Source organism: Cyprinus carpio, chromosome A13 (assembly GCF_018340385.1).
Source record: "Cyprinus carpio isolate SPL01 chromosome A13, ASM1834038v1, whole genome shotgun sequence".
Lineage (NCBI taxonomy): Eukaryota > Metazoa > Chordata > Actinopteri > Cypriniformes > Cyprinidae > Cyprinus > Cyprinus carpio.
In genome coordinates this window covers 24,689,552-24,707,152 of record NC_056584.1, presented here as the reverse complement: position 1 = coordinate 24,707,152, position 17,601 = coordinate 24,689,552, and the positions used below count along the sequence as shown (strand labels likewise).

Sequence of the window (17,601 nt, the reverse complement as noted above, 5' to 3'; positions counted from 1 at the left end):
TCTAAGTTTGTGTGTGTGTGTGTGTGTGTAATGTGACACCAGCATAAGATTTTATGTTTGTTTTTCTCGGCCCATTTGATGAAAACACTAGCACCACTATCACACTGAACGTGTGTGGACAAATTCATTGTGTCGCAATCCTACAAATACGCACACAGGGCTGGACGGCATGTCTAATAGGCACTGTATATTAATGATGATTTTGCTGACAAAATAAAATTTAAATTAAGCAACAGCATTCCCGGTTTACACTTTATTAACAAAAATGGTGTTGGTAAGTTCAGACTACTTAAATGAATCAGTTTAATCAACTGTCCATCTCATTCAGTGAACTGACTTTAAGTTCGTTTTATCATTCAAAAATGTTTACATGTAATAAAATGTAATATAATATTGTTATATTGCTATATATATTTAATATTATGTAGAGGTATCTTAAATATTGTCAAAAGGATATAAAATATTTAGAAATATCTTTTAAATATATTACACAGCGATTAATTATTTAATCCATTAATGCATATTTTGGTTTGGTAAATTTCTGTTCATTAAAATATCTCATAATATTGCTGCTTGTAACTAAAAATGTTTATTTTATTATAAATATTTGTGTTAATTTACAGCAACTTTAAAGAGCAAATACAATGTAAATATATAAATCTTAAATATTATCAAATGGATATAAAACATTAAGTTTTCTTTTAACCATATCACGCAGCACTTTATAATATATTGCATTAATTTATATTTTTGTATGATATATTTGTTTAATATTATGAATTATTATTTTGTTGTATATACATGAAAAAGATTTTATTATGTTTATTTATTATTTTTTTATTAGTTTACAGCAACTTTTAAGAGGAAATATATAAATATCAATATATAGATACAAAATTTTGGAATAATTTTGTGATTTTTTGTGATTTTTTTGTGTGTGTGTGTGTGTGTGTGTGTGTGTGTGTGTGTGTGTGTGTGTGTGTGTGTGTGTGTGTGTGTGTGTGTGTGTGTGTGTGTGTAAAAAAATGATGAGTGATTAAATATGTATATATTTTTTTGTTTACGTTGTAGCATTATGGCCAGATCAGATTGACCCTCCTGCACTGAAGACTTGCAAAGTGGAAGACGACTTACGCTGGTCAAGTAAGAGACGTGTCTTACTTTGACTTTCTTTATTTCCATTTCATGTTAATCTATTTTTTAGCCATACTGTTTCAGGAATATGGTTTTATTTGGCATGATTGTTCAGTGGTGCTCTTTTATGTTGTTGGTAGTTAAATGAGAGTATGAATCACTGTAACATACAGATCATCAAAAACCACACACACATATATCATTGCCCTCAGATGACTTCTTTAATATACAGATGTGTGTGGGGGGGTGTTGCCCTCTTAATAGGTGAATCATAAAATTAATTATCCGATAAGAACGAAGCGTTTTGTGGAGGGGCTGAAACAAACAGAATATAAAAAATTATCTACTTTTGCTTACACACGCACACACATGCATGGACCCAGAAACATCAATAAACATTCTTAGTGTATGAAATACACACACACCCCCACACCCACTTGCTTTGGCACACACACACACACACACACACACACACACACACACACACACACACACACACACACACACACACACACACATATAAACACTCGAAAACATTCACACAAACTGTGGCTGCCATGGACACACAGCCACGTACCTGGTTCTGGCACGGTTTTCCTTCCCCACGGCGATGCAGAATTCCTGCCCTTCCTGTTCCCGCAAACCCCAAACATCCAAACCAGCTGAGTCATTTTTATCTCCAACACACACAAGATTCTCTTTGTCACACCAGCCCCTGTGACATTTAAGTTATAGCTTTCTTTAATTGCACTTTGATTGATTTATTATTTCTAATAGACTCGCTGTGTATCAGGTGACATATTTCAAAACACCATATGGCAGTTTCATCAGAATTCATGCTCTGTGATGTGAAGAAATATTTGACGTTTATTAAAAGCAACACTGCAGCTAAAAATATTGTCACTCCTCTACTGAGTGTTTAATTTCGTTTGGTACACCCAGTAGTTATGAGAGTGACATATATCTGCGTATTATCTTTCAACAAAAATAGCAGAATTAAATGGGTTGATCTTGCATGCATGTTTCTTTTTCACAGCCATCTCATTGTCAACCATCGCAGGGTAATTAAGGGTATTCACTCCCATTTTTAACTGTGGTTCTCGTTCCCAAAACTTTGAAGTGGCTAAAAGAGAGTTTGAAACTCATACAGAAGGTGATTTGGAAGACAAAATTCAGTTCTAGAATTGACAGATTTGTTCTAGAAGCCCCAAATACAGACTCAAATTTCTAAATAAATTTTGAGCATACTTCAGGTCAGTCAGTATTAGATTAGATTAGATTAATTTATGTTGTTGTAAAGAAAATCATTTTAGAATCAAAAGTTTTCAAATATGTTTAATTTAAAGGCATAGTCCACCCAAAAATTCAAATTCTGTCATCATTTATTAACTGTCATGTCATTCCAATCCTGTATGATTAACTTTTTTTTTCATCTGTGGAACGCAAAAGAAGATAACACTAGACTAATGTTATGAAGTGAATTTGAAGTAAAAGTATGTCAATAAATATCTTTGTTGGACAAGAAGTTTGTAAAAAGGCACGTGCAAAACTGTATCGCACACGTGCTACTGTAGTACATTTATTCATCGCATAGATCGATTTTGTTTTTTGTTGCACTGTACAGCCCTGACCAAATCAGTTCCAGATTGTAGAGGTAGCTTCTCATTTAGCCATATACTCCTCCTCAGTTTCACGTCCGCCTTCTGCCATTTCACTCTGCACGGTGGCATACAGAAATATGTCAACAACTAGATTTTATCGTTCTTATCATGGGAAGACTAATTCTTATCTTGAGGAGAATTTTTACCGGTGTATCGCAAATGATAAGTTATCGTACATCCCTAATGGACAAAAATAAAGTTAATGGGAGCCAAAACTGTTTGGTTAGTAACATTCTTCAAAATGCACATCTATTTTTCACAGCTATATCACTGTCAACCATCACAAGGAAAATTAAGGGTTATCACTCCAACATTTAACTGTGGTTGCCACTCTTAAAACTCTGCAGTGTGTACGTGACCAACAAGAGTTTGGCACGCACACAGAAACATGTTTGGAAGGCATAATTTTGTTCTACAATTCCAAGATTAGTTGTAGAACTGCCAAATATGGATTTGAACTTTTTGGAGCCTACTTCAGGTCAGTCAATATTAAATTAGATTAGTTTACACTATTATTAAATTTCCCCCTAAAAATCATTTTAGAATCATAAGATTTAATGAAGTTTTTAAATATTTGATTCAAAGAGAAATGTAAATTCTGTCATTATTCACTCACCCTCATGTCTTTTTTCTGTGGAACACAAAAGAAGATTTTTTTTTTAATAAACCCAAACCCTTCCAGGTCCCAATGACTTCCACACTATGGACAGAAATTACTGTGGAAGTCAGTGGGACCCAAAACTGTTCGGTTACCACCTCTTTTGTGTGTCACATAAGAAAGAAATGTATACTGGTTTGGAATAACATGGTGGTGAGTAAATGGGTTTTACTATCCATTTAAGTACTAATTTGATCTCAGATGTTTCTCTTAAAAGTTCTTAAAATAGAAGTTTATTGTGTGAATGTTAAAAGCTCAGATCATTTGTGCTTAGAAGAACTTGATGATAAATATTTGCGTTCATGTGGAGAACTCGCCTGAAAGTTTGGAGAAGATTATCTGAGGGGTAGAGGAGTTTCATTTTACTGTCCATTGCTGTCCATGAGAAACAATTGAGATATTAAATAGATCTCGTTTGTGCTGTGGGTTCAGATACCATGTGTTCTGTGCTGCAGAGTTGCGTGAGTGTAATGTTGACTCACCGCTCTGGACAGGAATAATGAGATCCAACAGTTCTTATATTTCATAATAATTGCTTCCGAAAGAATATTGATTCCCTTTAATGTCCTACAACAGCAAAAGCTGCTTAATAATTGTGATTTTTGGATCAATAATAATGCAGCCGTTTCAACAAATGGATTTTAGAGTCAATAAGGTCAAAATTCCTCACTGGAGAAAAAAAGGCATTCCTGATTTATTCACAAATGCGTTTCATTGTGATCCAGGTCCTGAATCAACGACCTGATTTGTAAATCTCCAGTACAGTATCAGATGTTTGTGAATGGTAACCTGAACCGTCCTGATGTATGAGATGGCAGCGCGGCACAGGTCCGAGATTAGCTAGTTTGCATGCAACGTGCCGTGTTGTCTTATGGACTACAGCTCTAACATAAACACACAAGATCTACATGTTTGCTTGCATCTCAGGTTCTCTGCCTGTTGGAGCGATATGCCATTACCTTCAGTTATCATTTATCAACATCTAGTGCAAACATTTAGCCATTTCAGCTCTGCTCCAGTTTTCTGCCTGCTTGTAAACCATCGGTTTGTCATTTGAAAAAATTGCCTATAAATAAATGACATTGCGACCATAATTTGTCCAAACATCTACATTTTGAATAGCATATCTATTGCATATCTATCTTGCTTGTAATGTGTGTTTGTGTTATTATTCTTTATAATAATGCAGTTAAATTGTAGATGTTCAGACAAATTATTAAACGTTAGTGGAACATGTTAATACTTTGTGTGCAATGGTGCGCAACATCATTTGGTTAAAAATAATAGTTTGATGCCGCTGTATATGGCATAGTTACATCTAGTGATTGTTTGGTTGGTTCCTGTGGGTTTGTGTCACCAGTTGAGCATAAAACCACATAGTAGAAACTCAAACCATGAACTAGTAAGCAAGTCTGGGATCCACATCATTGTATGATTGTTGGATATGTGGTATTTTTGATATCCTATATTCTGAAGCAAATATACATGACTGGATTAGATTAGAAAGAGTATATATTTCAGTCTTTATTCTCCATGTCTTTCTTTCTCCTGGCCACATGATTTGCCTGGTCCAGGTGTAATCCGTCTGTTTTTGCATTGCCATTTTACAAGTGAGGGCCGAGATTTGCATCCTCACCAGAACCCTGATCCCACACACAAACCTGCACCAATTCCTGCCGCCTAGCTACTGCTTGCTCTTCTGTTAACAAACAAAATCAGTTTCTACAGCAGTCAAATGAGGCAAACCTCTGTAGTGAGCCGGGTTACACGCTTGACTGTGGGCTAGTGGAACACAGCGAACTGAACTGATCGCTGTGATGGGCGAAAACACAATGGGGGAAGGATAACAGCATTTAATAGGAGAATGTTCATTATTTTCATTTATTTTCATTTAGAAAAATGACTGCTGAACTTTAAAGCAGCACTTTTTCCCACCTTAGTAAAGTACCAGAGCCCTAACTGCCATAGACTGCACAGAAGGATGTTTTTCCCCTCAGTAGTCATCATGGCTTGGTTGTGCCAAGACCAAACATCCCTTGAAAGTTTTTATTAATATTAGCATTCAAATATTTGCATTAAAATTAATAATAATATTGTTTCTGTAGAACTTGTCCCATTAACCATTTTTAATTAATATTCATTTATTTATCAAATTTATTCATATTTAATATTTTTCTTTAAAAATGTCTGTTATTTTCCAAATAACAATATTTACTATTAATAATGTTTCTGGCGAACTTTTTTCCCATTAACCATTTTTTATATTAATTTATTTATTATGATATGTGATAATGTGTAAGAGAAACAAAAATTTGATGTGGATAAAAATGTGTTCAACATCAAAACCATTACTTTTATATTATATAAATATAAAATGTTAATATTGATTCTGCAGAAAATTTTATGAATATTTATTTATGAATAATGTTAATTAATATCGATTGTCATTGTAATTGTAATTTTCCCAGTAATAGACTTTAATATTAACATTGATATTAATGGTAATATTGATATTATTATAAAACATGAGAAGGCCAATGTGAGTGTAAACATAATGAAAAAAAATAATGAATGTAAGAATAAATTCTATTTAAATCCTTGGTTAAAAAAAGGGCAGTCAGTCCCTTAAATATGTTGTCAGAAACTTCAAACTGTAATATTTAAAAGTGGAAAATGTCACCAAAATATGGGTTATACCACATGGTTTCCTGCACCCCCCCCCCCCTCTCAGTTTTTTTTCCTCTGAGACTAATGTAGATCATGTGTGAGATGGTTCTGCTGAGAAACACAGCAAACAAGTAACTCTCTAGAGCACTGGGCTTCAAAAAGGGCTCAATAATGTGGTGTTCTTTTTTTTTGTTTGTTTTTTTTGTTTTTTTTTTTTTTTTTTTTTTGAGACAAAGGGGGTTTTGAAGGTTTTGAAAACCTCTGTTCTGGAAACTTTCATGTTGCAAATATCCTGTCAGGCACTAGAGGGAGACACTGAATGTGTGTCTGTGAGGGTAATGAAGGTAAACAGCGTCTACAGTTTGGGTGTTATATCTGGTTTGCAGCTGTTTCTCAACTCATTTGTCAGATTTCCGCTTTTAGTAATTAATCTCGTATGGTGTGTGTGTGCACGAGTAAAACTGTGGAGTCTGGCAGGAATTTGTGGCCGTTTCGGTTCAATCAATGGCAGCTGAAATCTTGAATTCTCCTTAGTGCAAATCAGATTCTAGCCCCCCTAACGTGTAGAAGAGAAAGTCAACACCCCTCTGAGAGAAAGAGAGAGGGAGAGCATGGTCTGAGGAAATTGAAATAGAACTGTATGTTTTTCTCTCTCTTTCTCTGTTTCTGTTTGCAAATGGACCCAGTGCCCCAGACGAACGGGGGGAGAGTGTTTTAAACGAGTCAGTGGCACGCACAGACGGCATTCTCCTCCCTCAGGCACTGGCATGCCAAAGCCTGCTCCAGTATCCCAGCAGCCCCTGCTCGCATGTGGCCAATAAGCAGAAAAATAAAGCCAGAAACAGGCTGCAGTTTGTGCTTGTGTGCAGGTGCACAGACGTTTCTCTTACACCTGTTCGTAAAGTCTGACTCACAGGACGTGAACGCTAAATGAAACTCCAAAAATCAGAGCATAACAGTCTTCGTTGTCTTCTTCCTCCCCAGCCTCATAACATTACGCTCGCACCAACTGTTTTTACTTTTACAGTTTATCATTCAATCATGTGGAGTTCACTAATGACTGGCAGTTCTGAGACAGTAGTTCATGTGATGCATTTGACAGATCATTTTAAATGAATGTATATTGATTTATTAACATTATATCATATATTAATATAATGTTAATATAAATAGAAATGTCATAAAAATGTAAGATTATATATATTTTTAATAATTGTAATTATTGAATTAATAATTTATTAAAAATATTTTTTTAATAAACTTTTTTTTAATTCAGTCTTTTTTAAAGTATTTTGATTTAAACATTATATAATAAAAATGTAAACACTATTTAGTAATCATGGGAAAATCGCTTTTTGTTGTATATATATTGTTCAAATTCTTAGTATTATAAATCTTGTTGTCATTACTGTGGAAAAATAATAAAATTGTTTTAATGGTTAAATATATAATAATATATATTAATATATATATATATATAGATAGATAGATAGATAGACGTACAGATATATAGATATATAGATATATATATAGATATATATAATTTATTTTATTTTTGTAAATAATCTTTATTTTATTTCTTAGCTTGAATTCAGTCTTCGTCTGAATCTTTACAAATTAAAAATATAAATGTTTTTGGTAATCATGGAAAAAACATGGAATCTTACTGACATGACTTGAATTCTGTTACTCTTTTTGTTGACTCACTTTCTTTATTTTTTGTCGTTCAGGTACGGATCTGTTCCCTCAGAGGTCGTCTTTCCCGTCTCTCTCTCCATTAACGGCTCCTCGTTTCTCTGATTCACACATGCATTATCCGGGTCCCTTCACCTACTCTGCCAACCCGTCCAGCACTGGAATCGGTGGTCTCAGCGTGGCGGGGATGCCCACCTCCAGCCGCTACCACACCTACCTTCCGCCTCCATACCCCGGCAACCAGAACCAGAACTCCCACTTCCAGACCAACTCTTCACCGTACCACCTGTACTACGGCACTGGATCCGGCTCCTACCAGTTCTCCATGGTTCCGACCGGCGGCACCGGATCAGGAGGCGACAGGTCGCCCACCCGCATGCTGACGTCCTGTACTGCAGCTGGCGGAGCTGGAGGCACCGGGGGCGGAAACAACAGCCTGCTCAACGCCAGCCTCGGCAACCAGAGCGACGGCGTGGATGCCGACGGTAGCCACAGCAACTCACCCACAGCAATGAGTGCATCGACACGCATAGATGAGTCCGTCTGGAGGCCTTACTGAGAAATAGTGTGAAATAGTGAGAAAGAGTTTGAAATTAAGAGAAAAGGTGAAAAGTCTTGCATGTTTGATCGTTTTGTTTCTTCGTCCTTCTATGGCATGTCAATCGCTTCTAAGACAACCAAAATGATCCAATGACCAGAAATGAGAGAGCTTTTGCTCTGGACGCTCCATACAGGACAGAAATGGACCTCCGTTGATCAAAACTAAAGTTAGTTGTATATAGAAAGATTATAATTGAAAAATAATAAGAAAAGGCATCCTATAGTAATATATCAGCAACTTTTCTTACTAAAAAAGCTGAAAAACCAAAGGAAAAAAAAGGCAGGTGCTTCATGGACATATTCTGATGAGCCTGTCTCAGAAAAAAAGCCAATTCATCCAGCCTTACAAACCAATCTGCCTGAAAGCTGTAATTCCCAGAGTGCTTTGCAATCACAAGGACGTGTCGTGCTAACAATATGAAAGAGCTTCACAGAGCTGCAGGACTGTGGGACTTTCAGTGTGTAAATATGATGATAAACAAAAATGCTACCCACAAGTTTCAGGTACTTTCCAAACTTGCTGAAATAGTCTTGAAATGATGAGATGTGATCATATAATGCAAGTGTGGGTCAGTGTGAGCTTTGTGAGATGTTATGCCAGTTGGTTTTTTCATTAAAACGGTTTATATGGTGAATATCACAAAACCTGTCAGGAACATATTCAGGTCATATTTAATAAGAAATGAGAAATTATATTTTGCATGAAGAAAATGATGCTTAAATTAGAACCATTCATTTTGCATTTGCATTGTTATGCTGTTTTCATCACATTGAAGCACATTTGACCCTTACATTCTTACTATTGTAATGCAAAAAAGTTTTCTCATTACTGTAATGTAAAAAAAAAAAAAAGGATTTTATTTCATTTGCAAATCTTTTAAATTTACATAAATATAGGCATCATGTTCGTTATGCAAAAATATTTTTTGCTTTGATTTTAGGGTGAAATGTGATCTGGATGTGTTTTCGTGAGATTCACCCTTTAGCTGTGGGTTCTCGATTTGAGTCTACAACCCAAAGACAGACCGGCGTTTAATTTTTTTTGTTGTTGTTTTTTTTTTTTTTTTGCTTCATTCCAATATCACAAACAAATTATTTGCCTTTGAACTTGTGGAGACTCGTCGTTTTTGGAATAGTTTTTAGAGTCTTTGTTTGCTTTTTTCCTCAGTGTTGATCGCTCTTTTTTTCAGACCATTGGTTTGTTTGAGCTCAGTTTTATGGTTTGTGTATTTTTTTTTTTTTTTTTTTTTTAATTTATTTGAGCCAAAGAGGATGTGTTTCCGGGTCACAAACATTTTTTTTTCCTACTATTTTCTTTCTTTTTTTTGGATTTCTTTGTTTTAATATAAAATTGGAAGTTGTGCTACTGTAATATATTCTTTCTAAATTATACAGAAAATTTAATGTAATGTCTATGTTTTTCCAATGCAGCTTTATGCACTAAAACATTTATTTAAGAGGTTCTATGTCCTTGTTAAACCACGTAATGGAGACATTCTTACCAGATTGATATGTGTTAATGCTCCAGATTACCTCACCATCCTCGATTGTCTCTGCTGCAGATCCTCCCCAGAACTTTGCTTTCATCCGAGACTCTCCTACGGGAAAGTCTTCCTGGCATCCCGTCTCATTTGCAGTGTGCGTGTGCGTGCTGTAATGGGCCATAACGCAGTCTGTTGTTTCATATCAGGCCTCATTAGCCAAACTGCTTTTGAGCAGCGCTGAAAACTAAGTGAAATTTTGGACATGAATGAGGCGCTCTGAATCACAGGCATTGGTCACGAATGAAAAGAACCAGTGTCTTTGTATAAAAGCTAAGTCTCTCTGTACTGCTTACATGTGTTTTGTGTGTTTTCTGCATTATAAAACAGATCCTTTTCATGAAGTTTACAACTCACTAGAATCTAGTGAGCTGCCTACATTATGCAGGATTTTAAGGCATCATAAGTACCAGACTTTTGGTGTCAAATTTTAAGGCAGCATCACATATGTGACCCTGGACCACAAAACCAGTCTTAAGTCACTTAGGTACATTTTAAAGCAAAAGCCAAAAAAACACTGTATGGGTCAAAATTATTAATTTTTCGTTCATGCCAAAAATCATTAGGATATTTAATAAAGATCATGTTCCATGAAGATATTTTGTAAATTTCCTACTGTAAATATATCAAAACTTAATTTTTGATTAGTAATATGCATTGCTAAGGACTTCATTTGGACAACTTTAAAGGTGATTTTATCAATATTTTGATTTTTTTGCACCCTCAGATTCCAGATTTTCAAATATTGTCCTATCCTAAAAAACGTGCATCAAAGTAAGGCTTATTTATTCAGCTTGCAGATGATGTATAAATCTCAATTTCGAGAAATTCACCCTTATGACTGGTTTTCTGGTCCAGGGTCACATATATCCTTTATGGTAAATGTGATCCCATAATCCATTGTGCCTCAAAATGCATCTAAGATGGCTACAAAAATACAAATGTTGTGAGACAAATGTTGATTATTAATACCTTTATAACTAATTTAAACTGAAAGTTTCCTAGTGAAACTTTCTAATACCAGACTCACATATGAATGAATCTCCTGTGTTTTGTGCTCCAGACACAGAAAATGGATAACAGTCACAGATGCTTTCATTTCAAAAGGGAAGGTTTGACAGAAGAAGCAAGCAATAGATGAAACAAAGCGTGAGTTGTTAAATGGCATATACTGTAGTTCACCACAGATGATTCTTTTACTGTGTGTGTATCAGTGATAGCTTTACTTTTTGTGGGTGAGTATATCTTTTAATTTTATCTTTGGGGTCCACATTTAATGTTAGTAGAAGCTGTTTTTACACCAAACTACACTGAGAAAGAACAAAAGAAAGAAAGTTCTGTGAGTAAAGCGTGTGTTTTATTGATGGTTAAAGCAGTCAGTGCTGTTATGCTACTTAATGGAGCTATTAGACTAAAGCCCTTAAACCCCACAGAGAGACACAGACAGATATGCTGAGGGAAGATCAAGGGTCTAGTGTGCTTTACCTACGGCTGATGTTTCTTGAATTCAGCTGGATGTGTGTTCAGTGCACTAAACTATGACAATATGGAAAATATCACATTTTATCATTATTTTTTGTCAAAAAAAATAAATAAAAAATAAATAAATAAATAAAAAGAAAGAAAGAAAGAATATTTTGCATTACAATTTTTTTAAATAATTTTTGCATTACAGATCCCATAATTTTACTTGCTTCTTACAATTTTATGAAAACATGATAATATTATAGTATTCATATTATTTTAATTAGATGAATAATGCACAATAATTCTAATTACATTAGAATTCCTTTTTTTTATAACACATTCTGATGTTTTTGTAATATCTTATGACCACACACAATTTAGTGTAAATGCAAAATAATCACTGTGATATTGGCGACCCCTAGTGATCAGCCTTATGTAGCGTTTTCACTGTTGAATTATTTATTCATCTTGGCATATAATTTGAAAGATCTATTACAGAGCATTCATTACCTGAACTGTTTCTCTTATTATATAGCAATATATTATTAAACATTTAGATATATCTTTGTATAAATGAGCACCGTTTTGAGTATTTTCACAAGCCAATGCAGTGAAAACAGAAGAATAAGATAGAGAGACACCCTGTAAATTAATTATTGAACATTTTGATTTTGTCTATTCTTAACTGCTTGTGATATTCCTCATTTGTAAGTAGCAATGGATAAAAGCATCTGGTGAATGATTAAATGCAAATTGTAACATTGAAAATTATTCCTCATAGTTCACCCAGCACACTTTAAAGTCCAACAGACTGACTTATATGTGATTCACACTCCACAAAGTTTCAAATGAAAAGTTTGCACTGCAATGTGTGTGTGATACTTCAGTATTTGTACATGAACATTTAATGCTGTTCTTTTCTATAGAAAGTGGAGTTTGTACTGCTAAGCTGAAAAAGAGCATAAGATGATAAAGATTAAAAATAGAGTAATTTTTGAATGTTTTGTCTTTTTGGATGTTGTATATGGATATTGGAATTTGTTTATGGGTATTATGAGGTTGGAAAGATCAAGTGAACATCTGTAATATAGCGCACGAGTTGTATACTTTTGGTGTTTTTTAGGGACTTTTTGAAATCAAACCATCCACTGCCCGCATGAAAAAACTATGATTTTTCGTGGTTGAACATGACTTGAAGACTGCTTCAGAACTCTATAAGTGTGTTTCCAAACATACTGGCTGTTTGTGAGGAGATAGTATCATTTTGCACAGTTCTTCGCATTCACATATAACTCATGTTCTGGTAAAGTGCCATAAACTGGGATAGAGCGAAGATATCTGACCCCCGGCGGTGCTTTCACGTCAGTCCTCGGGCTCTTGGTCGGAACGGAAGATCTCACACAGATAAAATTGCTGGAAGTCATTAGAGCAGGCTGGAGAAAAGTTATTGCCCTCTAGACGTCCAAGAACAACAACCATGCGGGCTGGCATCGCTGCGAGCAGCGGGCGTTCCCCTGTCCCGCGTGAGTAGCTGCGTCTGCTGCGTTAAATGCAGGCATCGGCCCAGGGTTTAAAACGGTAAGCTTTGTATTGCAAGTCATGCAACCGCTCAACTGTAGATATTTCTTGGCAGGAGGAGACATTTGTTCTTTTATTGAGCCTGAGGTGCCTTACAGTCAATTTATTTTCAGGAATGGAAAGTCACCTGTTTCAATAAAAGTGAGCTCTTTACCTGGAATCATCTAAACTAGTTTAAAGCCATGTGCTGTTTGTATTTCTGGTAACACTTTACAATATGTCCTTTTTATAAGATCTTATTTGTTAATATTAGTTAATGCATTGGTAAGCATAAACTATGAGCAATACATGCAGCAAAAATAAATAAATAAATAAATTACAATAAAACAAAAATCAAGTAGGCCTAAATATTTTTAAAATATATTTCAAAATGGCATATTTGCTTACATATGTTTCAAAAGTATGTTTTCAACCAATATATTTTCCATATTTTTGAAAAAGCTTTTAAAAATGTATATATGACAACAGCTTTTAAAATTTTTCAAGCTGCAGCATCCAGGGGGTCTTTCTCTCAAATGAGCTGAGAGCCGCTGTGTGTGCAAGTAACCAGCGTCAATATTTACCCAGCTGCATGAAAGCATGTGATGAGTGTTTGGACCACTCCATACACATGGGCTATGCTGCCGCAAACCCCAAAACTCGTGATATCTGCCCAATTCACTCAAATATTAAGTAATGATAATAATAATAATAACTATTTTGTGCTATATGTTATTTTGTTTCACATGTGTCCTCAAACTGTATACTACAACTAATCTGCCACTACTATTACTATTTTAAAAAGTTTGATTTATTTATTTATTTTACTGTTTCCTTTCTTTGGTTTTAATTCAGAGGTTTAGTGTTCTTCTTCTTTTTCTTCTTCTCCTTCCAGCTTAGCATTTCTGGTTTAAATGTTCTGGTTTATGTCACTTAAACAGTTATAGGCTATCTTTGTGGATTGTTATTTTAATAGTTGTTGAGCTTGTTAAATAATAAGCATACTTGTATCTAAACATATAGATGTTTTGACATTTTTATTGCTGGACAGAGTAATCCATTTTCTAACACTTCTCTCTTCATGCAGTAGATGGCAGCATTTCCGCATTAATAAGACAGTGATAGCTGCAGGTCGGAGTAATGGGCGTGGCAAAAGGTGGCATGCGGAAAGGTGAATGCTACAACAGAAAATAACCCCAACCCAACCCTTAAAGGGATACTCCACCCCAAAAGAAAAATTTGTCATTAATCACTTAACCCCATGTCGTTCCAAACCCGTAAAAGCTTCGTTCATCTTCGGAACACAATTTAAGATATTTTGGATGAAAACCGGGAGGCTTGTGACTGTCCCATAAACTGGAGATTCGGAGTTTCGAAAAGTTCCGTTTCACCCATCACTATACGTGCTTTTTAAAATCATTCAGGTGATGTCAAAAATGAAAAGCTCACTGGATCTGTTTTTTGCTAGTGAATCGCTTGAACTGAATGATCAAAGTCTCAAGTTTGACTCAATCGGAGCGGTTCCAGCGTAAATGACTCACTCAATTGAATCGGTTTGTGTGTTCCTCCGCTTTCCTCGTCTTCGTGTTTACACAACACTGTCAGACTTAGCTCTCTGGTTTTCATTAACTGCAGTATGATGTTTTAAATTCAGTATGTTGTTTTTTAATTTAAAAAGTTAACATCTAACACAGATCTACAGAGATATTAAGGTGAGGTAACCGGGATGGTTGTAACATTTTTGACATTTCAATTTGTATCTTGTAGTTCTTTGAAGCCAGTGCATTCAAAATGTGGCACAAACTAGTTACAAGTTTCTGCTATTACATGACACAGCTTTAATATTTGCAGCAAAAACAGAAATTTTGTGTTTTATTTTATTTTAATTTTTTAAATAAAAATGGGGTGAGATGTAACATTATGAAATAAGGATTATGACAAAAAAAATGACTTTGAAAGTTTTTATTTATTTTTTATTAAACACTGACTTTTCAACTTCATTTGTGTGTGTGTGTGTGTGTGTGTGTGTGTGTGTGTGTGTGTGTGTGTGTGTGTGTGTGTGTGTGTGTGTGTGTATTCATGCAAGTTTCTGTCAGTGGCAAATGGCAATCGGCCATAATAAAAGTGAAGTTGAACACTTGTCTTGAACATTGTTTGTGTGTGAGCATGTTTGTTACTGTTAGTTATAATGCAAAATGCTTAGAGACATCACTCAGTTTGTCTTTCTCTTCAAAGACTTAGCTATACAGAAATTCAAAGAAAACATACTATTACAACAAAAATTTGCTTGGGGTAGGTTTTAAAATGTTTCATTGATGTTAAAACTAATCCAGAGCCTTGTTGTTACAACTAACCCAGTAGCCATGTAGTCTTGTAGCCATGAGCTAGTTCACCTCATAGCTAACAACCAAAACATTAGCACTAACAACTTGCATTAAAAATATCTACACAGACAAACAAAAAACATAATTTAACTTTGATGAGTTAAATTACAAAGCAGGCATTGCCATTAAAAAAAAATAAAGTAAAAAAATGTACTGTCTTTTGCCTAAATTAGTTTTACCCTCTAAAATCAGCTGTGTCCGCCCCAGGGATCTTCTTCATCACATGTGGAATAAGGACTAAACTAAGCATGAGTGAAGTAAATCATGTGATTTGTAACTTGTCCCTGTTTGGAGAAATTGGAGGTGTTTCAACTAACCCGTGTTACCCCCTGGTCTCCCCATACTGCTAACCAGTAAAATGACGAGCTGCACCTCAAAATGCATGTTAGATGGAAACATTGTGCATGGTGATCGAGTTTGTAGCTTAATTTACTATATTTTAAATAGTTTGAGCACTGCAGTTCAGCTGGTGACAGTTCAATAGGAAATCAGTTGAATCTCAGTGAATGTTCAGTTTATTCCACACATGTAGTAAATGTAAGTCCTTGAAAGCACGCTGTTTTCTAGCATATTTACTGTAATCTCTCAGGTAATATCAGTGCTGTGACCTGACAACAACAGTGGTTACACACACATATATCTAATAGTTTGATCAAAATTATAGCTAGGGACAATTTAAATGTCACTCATGGCCCCGTACATTTGCCCTTCAGTGCGGTGAAGTTGTCCTGTACCCTTAGCAGAAAAACAGCCCTAAAGCATAATGTTTCCACCTCTGTGTTTGACAGTAGGGATGGTGTTCTTGGGGTCATAGTCAGCATGTCTCTCCCTCTAAACACGGCGAGTCGAGTTTATGCCAAAGAGCTAAATTTTGGTCTCATCTGACCACAGCACTTTCTCCCAAGCCTTCTCTGAAACATTAAGATGTTCTTTGGCAAACTTTAAACAGGCCTTCTTGAGCAGGGGGACCCTGCGGGCGCTGCAGGATTTCAGTCCATTGCGGTGTAGTGTGTACCAATGTTTTGCTTGTGACTGTGGTCCCAACTGCCTTCGGATCATTAACAGGCTCGTCCCATGTAGTTCTGGGCTGATCCCTCACCTTTCTCATGATCATCCTTACCCCATGAGGAAAGATCTTGCACGGAGCTCCAGACCGAGGCTGATTGATGGTTGTTTTGTATTTCTTCCATTTCTGAATAATCACACTAACAGTTGTCTCCTTCTCACCAAGCTTCTTGCTGATGGTCTTGTAGCCCATTCCAGCCTTGTTCAGATTTACAATCTCGTCTCTGACATGCTTTGACAGCTCTTTGGTCTTGCTCATGGTGGTGGGAGAGGTTGGAATGGAAGATAGAGATTGTGTGTACATGTCTTATACACCTAACAAGCTGACATTAGGAGTAACTTCTTAAAGTGACAGGACTAATCTGTGTAACACATGGGCACAACCAATCTGTGGAAGCCAGAATTCTTGCTGGTTGGTAGGGGATCAAATACTTATTTCACTCACTGAACTACAAATCAATTTCTAACCTATATATAATGTGTTTTTTTCTGGATTTTTTGGTTGATATTCTGTCTGTGAAAATACCATAAAAATCACAGACCCTTTATTTCTTTGTAAGTGTGCAAACTTACAAAATCAGCAGGGGATCAAATAAATATTTTCCCCACTGTGTATATAAGTAGAACTTTCATTAGTAGACCTTTATTATTAATCGCTGAAAGCTGCTTTTATAGTTTGTCGAAATGAAAGTGGAATTATTTTTTTAGATCAGTATTTGTATCAGCAAAGCATAAAAACATGGTGGTAATGATAAACATTCAATTTCAACACCATCATGAAACACAACTACCAAGCCCTCTTTCTAGGAAATTAACTTTAGCTTTTTGTTTTCATTGTTTTCTTTTGTTTTCATTGTGTTCTTCTTACAAGCTATGATTAAAGTTAAAGTGTCTGAGCCAGGGTTAAGCTAAAACTATTAAAACATTTTTTTAATGAAATAAAGCTGAAATACAATAAAATATAAGTATTAGATGAACATTATTTATTTATTTCAGTTAATTGTCAGGGCAACATTTAACATTTTGTTAAGTTTAAGCACTAAAATTACTAACTGGAGAAAAAAAATAAACCTAAATATTAATAGTTAACAATAAAATATAAAATACAAAAGCACATAACAAAATTGCTAAATATTTAACTAAAATGAAAATGAAAACAAAGTCTAAAAATG

General features: G+C 35.2%; 1 protein-coding gene across 3 annotated transcripts in view; it reads left to right on the top strand.

Moving 5' to 3' along the window:
• Positions 1-9,776, top strand: part of runx3 (RUNX family transcription factor 3) — a 64,134-nt gene extending 54,358 nt beyond the window's left edge. For 2 of the 3 annotated variants that reach the window (XM_042769460.1, XM_042769461.1), the window contains exons 7-8: positions 1,072-1,143; positions 7,851-9,776. In XM_042769460.1, coding sequence (XP_042625394.1) covers positions 1,072-1,143; positions 7,851-8,374 — 596 coding nt within the window. In that variant the 3' untranslated portion in view covers positions 8,375-9,776. The remainder of the gene's footprint in view (positions 1-1,071; positions 1,144-7,850) is intronic. The other variant, XM_042769462.1, reaches the window with a different exon arrangement.
• Positions 9,777-17,601: the final 7,825 nt, after the last annotated feature.